Here is a 15,820-nt window from a genome sequence, read left to right as displayed (position 1 = left end):
TTTTACTTCAAATATTATCTCAGCAAGATGACCCCATCCATAATTTCAGTCTCCTTGCTATTTCCTACACTCTTTACTTACATTATTTTTCTCCTTAACACTTTTCTAATGTGCCATATATTTTATCTTGTTTATTATGTCTCTCCCATTAGAATGAGAGGCTTCATGGGAATAAGGATGTTTGTTTTTTTCCACTGTGGTTTCTCCAGTACCTAGGGTAGTGCTTGATTCATAGCAAATGCTCAATGAATATTTATTGGGGGAATGCTTCATGGAATTAATTGACAGCTGTCTCAGTACGATGGATGGAAGATGGATTCACTAAGACCAGCAGTTCCTACATTCCTAGGCTGTCCCTGGTGTTCTGTTTTGTACCACATGTGGATTACTCCATTAAGATGGTCCCTTTAGATGATAACATGGTTTGGTCATTTTAGGAGAGAAATTACAGACTTTGAACAACAGAAAGCAAAAGAATTGACTCGGATAGAAGAGTTTAAAAAGGAGGAAATGAGGAAGCTACAAAAGGAACGGAAAGTTTTTGAAAAGTATACTACAGTTGCCAGAACTTTTCCAGATAAAAAAGAACGTGAAGAAATACAGGTATGCCAGTTCTTTTTGTTATACTTATATAAGTTAGTAAGGATGACAGTCTGGTAAGGATCTCAGAGTTATATGATGTGTCAAAGAGAAATTGGGTATCAATTTATTAATCATTCATTGACTCAACAAATAATCTGAGATACTACATGAAGAACATTTTTTGTAGTTCTGGCTTTTAGAGTGAAATATATCCGTTGTTTACTTACCAAAGTCTTCCAAAAAAAAAAAAAAAAAAGACTACAATAACGGCATCGGTGAATTAATAAGCCAAGAGTTGGAAATTCACCAGTGTCATGTGGCATTGACCTGTTTAATGTCCCACATACCAAATGCTGTTAATTCTGTTCATTTATATGAATTGAAGCCCTCTGTACTAACTGTAAATCTTGCACTCTTCCTTTGGGTAGAGCACTTGCTCACCAATCTTTCCCAGCACTACATTTGTGTGTTTTTCTCTAATAGTTACCTTTCTCTTTCACTTATTGGTTTGACTTTCTGGTCTTGTAGTAAAAATCTGTTTTAGTTAGCTTGTCTTTGATGTTTCTCATAGCTTTCGGGCCTCTTTTCCCCCAGTTATTAATACTTGCAAGCTCTTAACTATTTATTTATTTATGAAAAGCCAAAAAGTTTTCTTCTGTATATTACTGTCCAATTTTCCCAGCACTGTTTGTTGTTTTTTTCCATTGGATATTCTGTCCTGCTTTGTCAAAGATTAGTTGGCCATACGTTTGTGGGTCCATTTCTGGGTTCTCTATTCTGTTCCATTGATCTATGTGTCTGTTCTTGTGCCAGTACCATACTGTCTTGATGACTACAGCTTTGTAATACAGCTTGAAGTCCAGAATTGTGATGCCTCCCACTTTGCTTTTCTTTTTCAGGATTGCTTTGGCTATTTGGGGTCTTTTGTGGCTCCATACAAATTTTAGGATTATTTGTTCTAGTTCTGTGAAAAATTCTGGTAGTATTTTGATAGGGGTTGCATTGAATGTGTAGGTTGCTTTGGGTAGTATAGACATTTTAACAATGTTTGTTATTCCAATCCATGAGCATGGAATGTTCTTCCACTTCTTTGTGTTGTCTTTAACTTCTTTCATAAGTGTTCTGTAGGTTTCAAATCTTTGATTAGGTTTATTCTTAGGTATCTTACAGTTTTTGGTGCTAAAGTTCTTAGGTATCTTAAAGTTTTTGGTGCTAGTTTTTGGGATCGCTTCCTTGATTTCTTTTTCTTCTCCTTCATTATTGGTGTATAAAAAGGCAACAGATTTCTGTATGTTGATTTTTATATCCTGTTACTTTGCAGAATTCATGTATTAGTTCTGGCAATTTTTTGGTGGAGTATTTTGGGTTTTCTACATAGAGTAACATGTTGTCTGCGAATAATGATTGTTTGACTTCTTCCTTGTTGATTTGGATGCCTTTTGTTTCTTTTCATTGTTTGATTGCTGAGACTAAGACTTCCAGTACTGTGTTTAAATAGAAATGGTGAGAGTGGACATCCCCGTCTTGTTCCTGACTGTAGAGGCAAAGCTCTCAGTTTTTCCCCATTGAGGAGGATATTAGCTGTGGGTCTTTCATATATGGCCTTTATGATTTTGAGGTATGTTCCCTCTATTCCTACTTTTTTGAGTGTTTTTGTTAAGAATGGGTCCTTTATTCTGTCAAATGTTTTTTGTGCATCAATTGAGAGGATCATATGGCTCTTGTACTTTTCTTTTATTAATGTGGTGTATCATGGTGATGGATTTGTGAATATTGAACCACCCCTACAGCCCAGGAATAAATCCCACTTGATCGTGGTGAATAATTCTTTTAATGTACTGTTGGATTAGATTTGCTAATATCTAGTTGAGAATTTTTACATCCAGATTCATCAGGATGTTGGCCTGTAATTCTCCTTTTTAGTGCGGTCTTGGTCTGGTTTTGGAATCAGGTAATGCTGGCCTCATAGATTGAGTTTAGAAGTTTTCCTTCCATTTCTGTTTTGTGGAACAGTTTGACGAGAATATATATTAACTTTTCTTTAAATGTCTGGTAGAATTCCCTTGGGAAGCCATTTGGCCCAGGACTACTCTTGTTTGTTCGGAGATTTTTGATTACTGTTTCAATTTCTTTGCTGGTTATAGGTCTGCTCACATTTTCTATTTCTTCCTGTTTCAGTTTTGGTAGTTTGTATGTTTCTAGGAATTTGTCCATTTCTTCTAGATTGCCCAGTTTTTGGCATATAATTTTTCATAATATTCTCTTACAGTTGTCTGTATTTCTGTGGTGGTGTTTGTGATCTGTTTCATTCATGATTTTATTTGTTTTGGTCCTTTCTCTTTAACTTTTGATAAGTCTGCCTAGGGGTTTATCAATTTTATTAATTCTTTCAAAGAACCAGCTCTTAGTTTCATTGATCTGTTCTGCTGGGTTTTGTTGTTTTAATATCACTTATTTCTGCTCTATTCTTTATTATTTCCCATCTTCTGCTGGCTTTAGACTTTATTTGCTGCTCCTTTTCTAGATCCTTTAGGTGTAGGGTTAGGTCGTGTATTTGAGACTTTTCTTGCTTCTTGAGGTAGGCCTGGATTGCAATATACTTTTCTCTTAGGACTGCCATTGCTGCATCCCAAAGGTTTTGGACTGTCATGTTTTCATTTTCATTTGCTGCCATGTACTTTTTTATTTCATCTTTTTATATCAAGTTTTGCATGCGTATTAATGAGCTCCTTAAGGCTCCTCACTGCCTTCAGGTGAGTTCTCAGGTGGTGGGCAAGGAGATCTTGCTTCTGCTCATGCTCCTTGCCTCAGCTTTCAGGCACTCCCCATATCATGCACCCACATAAGCCATGTAGGTGATGAATTTTTCCTTAGTTTTGACATTGGTCTTGATTTTTATTTGTACAGTTGCAAATTGCTTCTAGACATTTCTAGGAGTTTCTTCACAAATGTCATTTAGTCCATCTGAAACAGATCAGTTTCTTAAAACCCATTTCTTCTAATGAATCTGGAACAGAATCTGCTTTCAGGGCTGGTGGTTTTGACTTTGAATGTTTTTTTTTTGTTTTTTTTTGTTTTTTTTTATTTTATTTTTGGGACAGAGAGAGACAGAGCATGAACGGGGGAGGGGCAGAGAGAGAGGGAGACACAGAATCGGAAACAGGCTCCAGGCTCCGAGCCATCAGCCCAGAGCCTGACGCGGGGCTCGAACTCACGGACCGCGAGATCGTGACCTGGCTGAAGTCGGACGCTTAACCGACTGCGCCACCCAGGCGCCCCTGACTTTGAATGTTTTATTCATCCCTTTACCTCAGCTCTTCATTCAATTAGTCATGATTCCTGTTAATTTTTTCTTTACCAGATAATCTCCCATTTGTCTTTCTTTCTATTTCAATTAATAGCTTAGTGTAGACCTTTATTGCCTCATGGCAGTGTTATTGCAGTGAACTCCTTAGTAGTGCCTTCCTTCTTCTGGAATCAGTTTTGTTGATGGTATGAGGTGAGTCTTTACCCTGAACTCCATTCCCTTTTCGTGAAAAACTTGATGTTTTTGAAATGTGATTGACCAAGCCTTCCCTTTCTGCTGCCTGTGCTATGGCAGCACTTATGTTTTGATGATGTGTCTCTTTTCTTCTATTGCGTTATTCTAGTAATTTTTTGTTGTTGTTTTGTTTTGAGAGGCTTTGAAACAGCAGATAGCAGATTTACAGGAAGATTTGAAAAGAAAGGAAGCAAAATGGTCAAGCACACATGGCCGTCTTAGAAGCCAAATAGAAATGTTGGTCAGAGAGAACACAGACCTCAGGGAAGAAATAAAAGTGATGGAAAGATTCCGATTAGACGCCTGGAAGAAAGCAGAAGCTACAGAGAGCAACATAAGGATGGGTCCGTGTGTGACTGCCACAAAAAAAGATGGATCCATGGTAGGTTTGGAGCCAGTTTCGTCAAGTCAGGGAGATATTAAATATTTGAGCCCTCAAATTTATAGAGCTGGAGCAGAGGAAGTGGGGAGAATGGTAGGGGATGTGATCAGAGATGTGATAGAGGGAGGTGGGACAGAGTTCATTAGGCCTTAGTTGATTCCTGTAAGCACTTGGGTGTTTCCTCTGAGTGAGAAGTGAAGCTATGGAGGGCTATGGTTGAAGAGGGGGCCTGATCCTTTATTTTAGTAAGGTCACTCTGTCTGCTGCTGACTGTAGACTGAACGGGGAGGAGAAGGTTATAGGCATGATTGGGAATGCCAGTTAGGAGATTGTTACTGTTACTCACACCACAGATGAGAGGGGCTTTAGACTGGAAGAGCAGCAGTGGAGGGCTGAGAAGTGTATAGGATTTGTTGATAAGCTGGATATTGGGTGTGACAGCAAGGAAGGAGTCAAGAATGGCTTCCAGTAGGGTTCCTGGGTGGCTCAGTTGGTGCAGCATCCGACTTTTGGTTTTGGCTCAGGTCATGATCTCACAGTTTCGTGAGTTCTAGCCCTGCATCAGGCTCTCTGCTGACAGTGCAAAGCCTGCTTAGGATTCTCTTTCTCTCTCTCTTCTCTCTCTCTGCCCCTCACCCGCTCATGCGGTCTCTTTCTCTCTCAAAAATAAATAAACTTAAAAAAAAATGGCTTCCAAGTATAGTGTAGTGATTTGGCATAATAGTGTTTCCATTTATTGTAAGAGACCACAAGAAAAGAGCATGTATTTCTTGGGAGCGTGGATATTAGGATCTCAGGTTTAGATGGGTAAATTTGAAATGCCTATTAGCCCTCAGGTTGAGATGTTGTCTGGGAAGTTATGTACATAGCAGGAGAAGGTCAGATTGGAGCTAAAAGTTTAGGGGTCATCAGGATGTGTGGTAAAGCTTTGGGCTGGCGGAGTTCACCAAAGCTGAAAGTGTGGGTAGTAAAGAGATCCACGTACTGAGCCAGAGTGTGAGAAGACGGGGGGAGGAAAATTGACAACCAGAGGATGGAGTTAAGGAAGCCAGTGTGGTGTCCTGAGAGCCAAGTAAAGAAAGTACTTCCCAGAGGAGAGAGTGGCCAGTGATGTCAAAGGTTGCTGCTAAGTTAGATGAGGGCTGAAAATTGGTCATTGGATTTACCACGTAGGAATGTGTTGAAAGTAAAAGCCTGACTAGATAAGAGAGAATGAGAAGTTTAAGACAGAGAATAAGAACTTTCTGGAGAGATTTTGCAGTGAATGGAAAGAGAAGGGGTAGTGGCTGTAGGAAAGGTTTTTTTGTTTTTGTTTTGTTTGTTTTAATGGGAAAATTAACAAGTGTTTCTGTATTGACAGAATTGATTCAGTAAAGAGGAAAATGCCGATGCAGGAGAAGGTGGGAAGAAATTGTTGGAGCAATGTTCATAAATGAGAGAAGGGGGGATTTAGGGAATGAAGGGAGGGTCTGGCCTTGGCCAGGAGCATGGACAGCATGTGCCTGGTAGCAGAAGGTTGAAGGTGTGGAACCCAGGCTCAACGTGTGGTACCTGTTGGTAGGAAGCTCCCTCCTAATGTTAGTATTGTCAGTGAAGTGAAAGCTTGGTCGTCAGCTGAGAGTGAAGATGTAGGAGGTTTGGGGAGATGAGAGAAGGAGAGTGAAAGGCAAAGGAACTAGGGAAGTGTAGTCTGGTTCCTGGACTGCTTTGGGAGCCTATGTAGGTTAGAGATCATATATTTCAGGTGAGAGTTGTTTGCATTATTTTCTTGTTCAGCATTTTGGTTGTAAGGTGGTGGAGAGTTATATTTTAGAAGAGGTGTGGTCATCCAGGTGAATACCACAAAGTGAGTTGAGGGCATGGAGGCAACAGTATATGCAACCAGAGTCACTGTGGTGAAACTTGGTTTAAGCTGCATAAGACCATAAGGTTTTGAGGGACATAGAAAATCTACATGGATATGGATTAATGAATTGTAGGACCCTGTACAGTTGGTGGAGTTAGGGTGTTAGAGGAATGAGCTAGATATAGCAGTCAGAAGAAAGTGGGGTTCTCCCCACCTCCCCAAACCTTTTATTATAACAGCTTCCCCAAATAGAGACATTTGAAAGAATAATAGGATGACCACCTGAAGAGTCACCTAGATTCAATCACTGTTAATATTTAACCACTTGTGTGTATGTGTTTTGCTGTACCATGTGAAGCTAATTGCAGAAATCATGGCATCTTACCCCTGGATACTATAGCATTTTATTAAATGGCATTGGCTTTTTCAGTAGACCAGGCTAATGATTTTGTAGAATTCCCCACATTCTGGATTCAAAGGCTTTGAAAATGAGATGTTTGCAGTTATTGGTAATTGCACATATTGATAATGACCAGTTGTAGAGTTTGCCATTGGTGTCCATGGCTGAAGGAGGATAGAGTAGGTTGGGAAACTGAAGCTAAGGCAGTGGAGTTATCTCCTGGCAAGGTGAGTACGTGTTGGGTGAGTTGTGGACATGAGACACAGAACTAGGACAGGGGTGGTTAGGCAGGAGAGAGATTTGGTTGGAATCAGTGATGGGGAGCAAGGAAGACCTACCTGTACCCTGCCTCTAAACCTAGGGGTGTAAATTCTGAGGGTGAGAAATTTCCATCCCTAGAAGGAGGCAGTGGTGAGCCATCTTAGTAAGGAGCTAGGGCTCAAAGTGGAGCAAGATGGTTGGGAAGTGTTCACAGGAGAGGTAGAGATAAGGGGGTTTTGCTGATGTTGAGGAGTAACTAACTGCCCTCTTCTCTGGCTAATCTGGCAACAGTTACAGAAGACTTTCATTTTATGTTGTCTGTTATGCCCTCACTTGAAGAATGAATATACAGTTGACCCTTGAGCAACATGGGTTTGAGCTGTGTGGGTCCACTTGCACACAATTTTTCAATAAATACGGTACAGCACTGTAAATATATTTTCTCTTCCGTACAATTTTTTTTCATTTTTTCAATTTAAAAAAAGTTTTATTTATTTTAAACATTTTATATATTTTTGAGAGAGTGCAAGCAGGGGTGGGACAGAGAGAGAGGGGGACAACTGCGTTGACACCTGCGAGCCTGACGTGGGGCTTCAACTCATGAACCAGGAGATCAGTACCTGAGCCGAAGTCGAAGGCTCAACCGACTGAGCCACTCAGGTGCCCCTGAGTGTATGACTTTCTTAATAACATTTTCTTTTCTCTACCTAACTTTATTGTAAGAATACAATACATAGGGCACATGGGTGGCTCACTCAGTTAAGCGTCTGACTCTTAATCTCAGGGTTGAATTCAAGCCCTGCACTGGGCTCCACACTGGGTGTGGTGCCTACTTAAAAAAAAAAAGAATATGGTGTATAATACATATGACATAAAAATATGTGCTAATCTGTTTATATTGTTAGTAAGGCTTCTCGTCAACAGTAGGCTATTAGTAGTCAAATTTTGAGGTAGTCCAAAGTTGTACATGGATTTTCAACTTCTTCGGAGATCAGTGCCCCTAACCCCCACAGCGTTGTTCAGGGCCATCTGTTTTTCCAAAGGTGGGGTGTGTGTGTGTGTGTGTGTGTGTGTGTGTGTGTAGTACATTCATAAATAATAGCTTGTTCACTCTGACCTGTAGTGATGATAAATGAAAACAACATAAACAAACTTAAGCCATTCTCCTTGCAAGCTGAGTTTTAGTTTCATTCATTGTACTAATATGTAGACAAGTACTAATTTTATATTCAAAATTATCTCATACTATAGAATTCATCAGTTCGATTACAAAAGAGTCAGATTTCTTCAGGAACCCAGGTAGAAAAATACAAGAAAAACCATTTGCCGACACAAGGTAAGAAGTTGCATGATATTTTTACAAAATATATTAGGAATTTAAAGAATAGAGAATTTACACCTAATGTAAGAAGTAAAACATTGTAAAATATCATTGAAGCCCCTACGTATTCTCCCCAACTTCCACCCTGACAACATTCCTTTGCTTGTTTTTCATTCTTTTACCACATTATGTCCATAAATCAATATAGTATTGTTTCTATGTATCCCTCTACAATTTGCTTTTTTCTCTCAATATTTTGATGCCCACATTAATACATATAAAACTCTAGTTTGTTGATTTTAATAGCTATACAGATTCCATGTATATTTGCACAATTGAGTTTTCCTGTTGATGGACTTCATGTTTTCCCCCAGTTTGTCAATAGAATGAATAAGGCTGAAGAAAATATCTGTCATGTGAGTTTCTCCAGGATACATATCAAGAGTAGGATGCTGGGTCATACCAGGTTTGTGCTACTGGAGGAGATTTTCCCTTTGCTCTGCAAAGTGGCTTTGCCAGTTTTTTTACTGTCAGCAGAGTATGCTATTTGTGCCTACCAACCCTTGACCTGGTCGGACTTTAAGACTGTGGCCAGTCAGATGGGCATGAAATGGTGGGTTAGTGTAATTTTAATATGCATTTCTCTGATTCCTGGTAAGGTCATGTGAGCATCTTTTTGTATATTTAATGGGCATTTGGGTTTCCTCTTTTGTTTATTGCCTGTTCATTTCTTTTGCCCATTTAAAACTTTTTAGGGAGTGGCTTCTCTTTATTGAAGTTATTCTGCGTACCAATCCTTTCTCAGTTACAAACACTGCCACGATCTTTTCCCAGTCTGGGTTTAGCTTTCAGTTTGTGTTTTTTATATACATGTTTTTCCTTTTAATATGGAATTTATCCATCTTTTTTTATGACTTTAAGAAATCCTTCTCAATCCTTAGGTCACAAATATATATATTCTCTCATTAACTTTTGTTTTCACAACTAGATTTTTCATTTACCAGGAATTTTTAGAAATTATTTTCATGAATTGAATTTATAAAAGTGGATATAACATATGCAGCTTGATGGTTGTAAAGGAAATACTTGGATAAATACCAGCAAGATAAAGAGAGTAACAGCACCCCAGAGCTCTCACCTCCATGATCATATTATATTCCCTATCTGTGTAGTTTCTACTCTTATAAGTGCAGTCCTACAAAAATGCTTTTTGAACTTTCTGAATAGTTATACTGTATGTATTCTGTTGTCTTTTACTGTACATTGTTTTTGAGAGTCATGTTGATCTGCAACTCTAGTTCACTAATTTTCCTGCAAGGCAGTTTGAATGTTTATGAATATATTAAAATTAACCTGTTGATGGTTAAATTTTTTTTAAGTTTGGGATGTTAAACAATGATGCTGTGAACATTCGTAAACGTCTCTGGTTACATTCATTTCTCTAGGGCACATACTGCAATTACTGGGTAATCAGTAAGAATATCTTTAACACTCATAGATTTTGCCAAGACATTTTCCAAAATGATTTTACTGCCTAACCAGCAAAGTAATGTAAGTGCTTGCACTGCTCCACACCTTGTTGATACTTGGTATTGTCAGACTTCAATTTTTGCCAGTCTGGTACGGATGAAAACTGTCTCATCATAGTTTTGATTTGCATTACTGGGATTACTAAATATGTTAAATACCATTGCCTATGTTTATTACCTATTTAGATTCCCTCTATGAGAAAATTGATCAGGTCTTTTACTCATTCTGTGGTGTTGTCTTTTTTGTTATTGGTTTGTGGGGGGATTTCCCCTCCCTCCGTTGTAATCATTTAAGAGTTACACACATTGCAAATATCTTCTTCCAGTCTGTGGCCTGCCTTTTTACTCTTTATGATATCTTTTGGTGAACCAAAACTCTTTTCCTTTTTTTAATTGAAAATGTATTTGACATACAACATTGTATAAATTTAAGGTATATAATAATGTTGATATATGTATCTATATATTATTATTGCCAGTGTAGTGATAATTAATACCTCTATCATATCACATAATTATATCTTTAAAAAAAGTTTTTTAATGTTCATTTATTTATGAGAGAGCATGAGCAGGGGAGGGGCAGAGAGAGAGGGAGACACAGAATCCATAGCAGGCTCTAGGCCTTGAGCTGTCAGCAAAGAGCCTGATGTGGGGCTCGAACCCACCAACCATGAGATCATGACCTGAGCCGAAGTTGGATGCTTAACCGACTGAGCCACCCAGGCACACCTAGTTATTATGTCTTTTTAATGGTTGAAGAGTTTAAGATCTAGTTTCTTAGCCAAATTGTTCATTATAATACAATATTACCTATATTCACTATACTGTTCTAGGACTTATTTACTACTTGTTGCAAGTTTATACCTTTAAACAACATCTCCCCGGGGCGCCTGGGTGGCTCAGTTGGTTGGGCGGCCGACTTCAGCTCAGGTCATGATCTCGCTGTCCGTGAGTTCGAGCCCCGCGTCGGGCTCTGTGCTGACCACGCAGAGCCTGGAACCTGTTTCGGATTCTGTGTCTCCCTCTCTCTCTGACCCTCCCCCGTTCATGCTCTGTCTCTCTCTCTCTCAAAAACAAATAAAACGTTAAAAAAAAAAATTAAAAAAAAAAAAAAAAAAAAAAAAAAACCATCTCCCCTATCCCCCAAACTCCCCCTCCCTGGTAACCATGGTTTCACTCTTGTTTTACAAGTTTGGCTTCTTTAGATTCCACTTGTAAGTGATATCATACAATATTTGTCTGTCTCTGTCTGACTTATCTCACTTAGCATAATGTCCCCAAGGTGCATCCATGTTATTGCAAATAGCAGTATATCTTTCTTTCTCATGGCAAAATAATATTCTGTTGTGTATCTGTATCACATCTTTATTCATACACTGAGGGGCACTTAGGTTGTTTCCATATCTTGGCTATTGTGAGTAATGCTGCAGTAAACATAGGCTTCAATATCCTGTTTTTATTTCCTTTGAGTATGTACTCAGAAGTGGCATTGCTGGATCATATGGTAGATCTATTTTTGTTTTTTTGAGGAACTTCCATAGTGGATGAACCAGTTTATATGCCCACCAACAGTGCATAAGGATTTCCTTTTCTCCACATCCTTGCTAATACTTGTTACCTCTTGTCTTCTTGATGATAGCTTTTCTGGCAAGTGTGAAGTGATATCTTGTGGTTTTGATTTGCAGTTCCTAGATGATTAGTGAAGTTGAACATCTTTTCATGTACTGTTGGTCATTTGTACGTCTTCTTTGGAAAAATGCTTATTTAATTCCTTTGCCCATTTTTCAGTTACATTATTTTGTTATTGAGTTGTATGAGTTTTTCTGTATTTTGGATATTAACTCTGCAAAAGTTTTCTCCCATTCTGTGTGTTGCCTTTTCATTTTGTCAATTGTTTCTTTTGTTGTGCAGAAGCTTTTGATTTTTGATTTGTTGATTTTTGCTTTTGTTGCTTGTGCTTATGGTGTCATATCCAAGAAATCATTGCCAAGACCAATGTCAAGGGATTACTTCCGTGTTCTCCTCTAGAAGTTTTATGGTATCAGGTTTTATGTTTAAGTCTTTAATCCATTTCAAATTAATTTTATGAGTGGTCTAAAAAGAGATCCAATTTTACTTTTCTGCATGTGTTCGGTTTTCACATCATTGGTTGAAGAGACTATCTTTCCTCGTTGAGTGTTCTTGGCTCCTTTGTTGAATATTAACTGATTGTATATGTGAGGGTTTAATTCTGGGCTTTCTGTTCTATTCCATGGGTCTGTGTGTCCTTTTTTATGCCAGTACCATACTGTTTTAATTACTCTAGTTTAGCAGTATAGTTTGAAACCAGCAATTGTGATGCCTCCAGCTTTGTTCTTTTTTCTTAGGATTGCTTTGGCTATTTGGGGTCTTCTGTGGTTCTATACAAATTTTAGCATTCTTTGTTTTGTGAAAAATGTCTTTGGTATTTTTGGGATTGCACTGAATCTGTAGATTGCTTTGGGTAGTATGAACATTTTAATTCTTCCCGGAAGCATAATGTATCTTTCCATTTATTTGTGTCATCTTCAATTTCTTTTATCAGTCTTACAGTTTTCAGACTATAGGTCTTTCACCTCCTTGGATAAATTTATTCCTAGATATTTTATTCTTGTTGATGTAACATGGAATTGTTTTCTTAAATTTCTCTTTCTGATAGCTTGTTATTAGTGGATAGAAATTCAGCTAGTTTCTTTGTTAATTTTTGTATCCTATAACTTTACAACAACATTTACTAGTTCTAATAGATTTTTTTGGTTGAGTCTTTAGGGTTTTCTATATTTAGTACGTCATCTGCAAATAGTGAAACTTTTGCTTCTAATTCAAATTGGATAAATTTGGATGCTTTTTATTTTTCTTGCCTAATGGCTGTGGCTAGGACTTCCAATTTTATGTTGAATAAAAGTGGTAAAAGTAGGCATCTTTGTCTTTTTCCTAATCTCCAAAGAAAAGCTTTTAGCTTTTCACCGAGTGATAGTTATTTAGTGTTCTTTTCCTTTAACCTTTATACTATAGTTAAGTGGTTAATATACCATCTTATTGTAGATTTGAAGTTTTCTGTATTTGATTATAAATTTTTCTTTTTTTTAAAATTTTTTTATTACGTTTCTTTATTTTTGAGAGGCAGAGAGACAGAGCATGAGCAGGGGAGGGGCAGAGGGAGAGAGGGAGGCACAGAATCGGAAGCAGGCTCCAGGCTCTGAGCTGTCAGCACAGACCCCGATGCGGGGCTCGAACCCACGAACTGTGAGATCATGACCTGAGCCGAAGTTGGACGCTCGACTGAGCCACCCAGGCGCCCCTGATTATAAATTTTTCATCTTTACCATTGTGTTGTTTACTTTTACATGTTTTCATGATGCTGATTAGCATCTTTTTGTTTCAGCTTGAAGAGTTGTTTTCAGCATTTCTTGCACAGCAGGTGATTAAACTCCCTCTGCTTTTGTTTATCTGAGAAAGCCTTTATTTCTCCTTCATATCTGAAGGAGATAATTTTCCTGGATATAATATTCTTGGCTGGCAATATTTATCTTTCATCACTTTGAATATGTCATTCCACTGTCTCCAGGCCTATAGAGTTTCTGCTGAGAAATCCACTGGTAGCCTCATTTGGTTTGTCTTGGGGTTTTTTTTGGGAGGGGGGGGGGTTGTATGTTACCTTTTTTTTTTTTTTTTTTTTCTCCTGGCTGCCTTTAAGATTCTTCTTTGTGATTAATTTTTGACAGTTTCATTATAATGTATCTTGGAGAAGGTCTTGCATTAAGGTAATAGGGTGTCCTATTAGTTTCATGGACTTGTTTGTTCAAGTCCTTGCCCACGTTTGACAGGTTCTCAGCTATTATTTCTGTATTTTATTTTTTAAAGTTTATTCATTTATAATTTTTGAGAGAGAGAGAGAGAGAGAGCGAGAGCGAGCAAGCACAAGTCAGGGAAGGGCACAGAGACAGGGAGACTCAGAATCTGAAGCAGGCTCCAGGCTCTGACCTGTCAGTACAGAGCCTGATGTGGGGCCTGAACTCACAAACAATGAGATCATGACCTGAGCCAAGATTGGATGCTTAACCAACTGAGCCACCCAGGCTCTCCTCAGCTATGATTTCTTTAAATAAACTCTCTGTCCCTTTTCTTCTCTTCTTGTGGAACCCCAATTCTTCCAATATTTGGCTCTCTGGTGGAATCTCATAGCTCTTGTTGGCTTTCCTCACTCTTTCTTAATCTTAGTTCCTATGCCTCTTCTGTTGTTATTTCTATATTCCTGTCCTCCAAGTCACTTATTTTCTCTTCCATGTGTTCTGCTCTGCTACAGATGCTTTCTATTGCATCTTCATCTCATTTGTTGAATTCTTCAGGTCCAGAATTTGTTTGGTTCTTGTTTATAATTTCAGTCTGTTTTGTAAAGAACTCCTGTTCATTAATTTTGTTCCATGACGTCATGGAATTGTCTTTGAGTTTTCTTGTAACTTGTTGAATTTCTTCACAAGAGCAGTTTTGAATTCTTTATCAGATGTGGTATTTCATATCTTTGAGTTTTGTTGCTAGAGACCTATTAGTTTCTTTTTGTGATGCCATGTTTCCTTAATTTTTTATACTGTTTGTAGCTATGGACTTCTGCTTTCCCATTTGAAATGGCAGATACCTTCTTAGTTTTTATGATTTCTTTGGTTTTTATAGTTCACCAGTCTAGCTGTTAGAAACCATTCTTCTGTATTCCAGAAGGTGGTAAAATGGCCCAAATTTGTATTTATTCCCCTGCTCACCAACTGTGGCCTATTTTCTGAGCATGCTCCCTGTTTACTGAATCTTGCTCTTTGGTTGTAGTTGGGAGGGCACATAAGGAGCTGGTAGCAGAGTTAGGAGAGGTGTGGGTTTAGCACTTGGGCTTTGGGGGTGCCACTCGAAGATCTTCGAGTGGGGTACTACCAGAGGCTTGTGGGTGGACTTCATGTTGAAGTGCTGAAGCAGACAGCAGGAACAACATTCCTGTAATGACCTTTGATATTCTAGTATGCTTCCTTCCCTTTCTCTTTCCTTCTCCAAGTCATGGGGGTCTCTCCTCAGAGATCTGGGTGCTGTTGGAAACAGATGTTTCTTTAGCCACAACCCATGTAACTGGCCTAGCTGGGCAGTCACTTTTTGCTTTTGCTTTGCTATCACTTCCTTTGGAGAGGTTGTTACTGCCACTGCCAAACAACAGCGTGCTGTGTCTCCCTGGGGAGGGGAGCAGCTCTGGCAAGTTCCTCCCTCTCTGCATCCAAACTCATCGCTGTCCTTTTCCAGTGGCATGTTGGAATCTCCCCTCAGGGTGGACTAGACTTCTGCAAATTCTCTTTTGTCTGTGGGTATCCACCAAGGTTTGTGCTCTCTGGGTTTCTTTTCCAGTCATGGTGAATGGGGACGGGGCAGGTTCACTAACTCCCTTGGATCTGCGTCCCTTACTGAGGTCCTATTTTTGGATGCCCAGGTGGGCAGGAAACCTCCCAGATCCCTTGGTGTGAGGTGCTGAGGTACTTTCATTTGGTTATAGATGTCTAATTAGTTGTTTAAAAAGAGAAGGAAAAAAGGAATGACTTATACTGCCATGATGCTTGATGGTACCTTATAGTTCCCCACAATTCCCAAGATTCTTACTTAATGTTGTTGAATTTCAGTTTTTTTACTTTACGGGTGGTGCCTCTTAAGTCTTCCCTATCTTGCGGTCATAAACCTATCCTCCTATATTGTCTATATCTAGCTATTCCAGCACTGTTTATTAAATAATTTAATCTGTCCCAACTTTTATAAGATATGTAATTTTATAAGGTATGTTTATACTCAAAGTAGCGAACACAGACTCAGGAGTCAGGGCTCCATGCTCCTGCTCATGTGTCCTGGTCCTCTCAGTGGGTCTCTGCTTAGAGGCTTCCAGTTTCTGCTCATGAACAGCTTGAGAGAAGAATTAAG

The 15,820-nt window shown here is 38.8% G+C and overlaps 1 protein-coding gene across 9 annotated transcripts in view; it reads left to right on the top strand.

Annotated features, from left to right (window-relative positions):
- The window catches only part of CENPJ (centromere protein J), a 56,021-nt gene that overhangs the window by 31,591 nt on the left and 8,610 nt on the right, over window positions 1-15,820 (top strand). For 8 of the 9 annotated variants that reach the window (XM_042936051.1, XM_042933906.1, XM_042931652.1 and 5 more), the window contains 3 exons: window positions 438-603; window positions 4,263-4,505; window positions 8,264-8,348. In XM_042936051.1, the coding sequence (XP_042791985.1) occupies window positions 438-603; window positions 4,263-4,505; window positions 8,264-8,348 (494 nt within the window). The remainder of the gene's footprint in view (window positions 1-437; window positions 604-4,262; window positions 4,506-8,263; window positions 8,349-15,820) is intronic. The other variant, XM_042936715.1, reaches the window with a different exon arrangement.

This window comes from Panthera leo, chromosome A1 (assembly GCF_018350215.1).
Source record: "Panthera leo isolate Ple1 chromosome A1, P.leo_Ple1_pat1.1, whole genome shotgun sequence".
NCBI lineage: Eukaryota > Metazoa > Chordata > Mammalia > Carnivora > Felidae > Panthera > Panthera leo.
The sequence above is the reverse complement of the archived record's forward strand: the minus strand, read 5'-3'. Positions and strand labels throughout refer to the sequence as shown.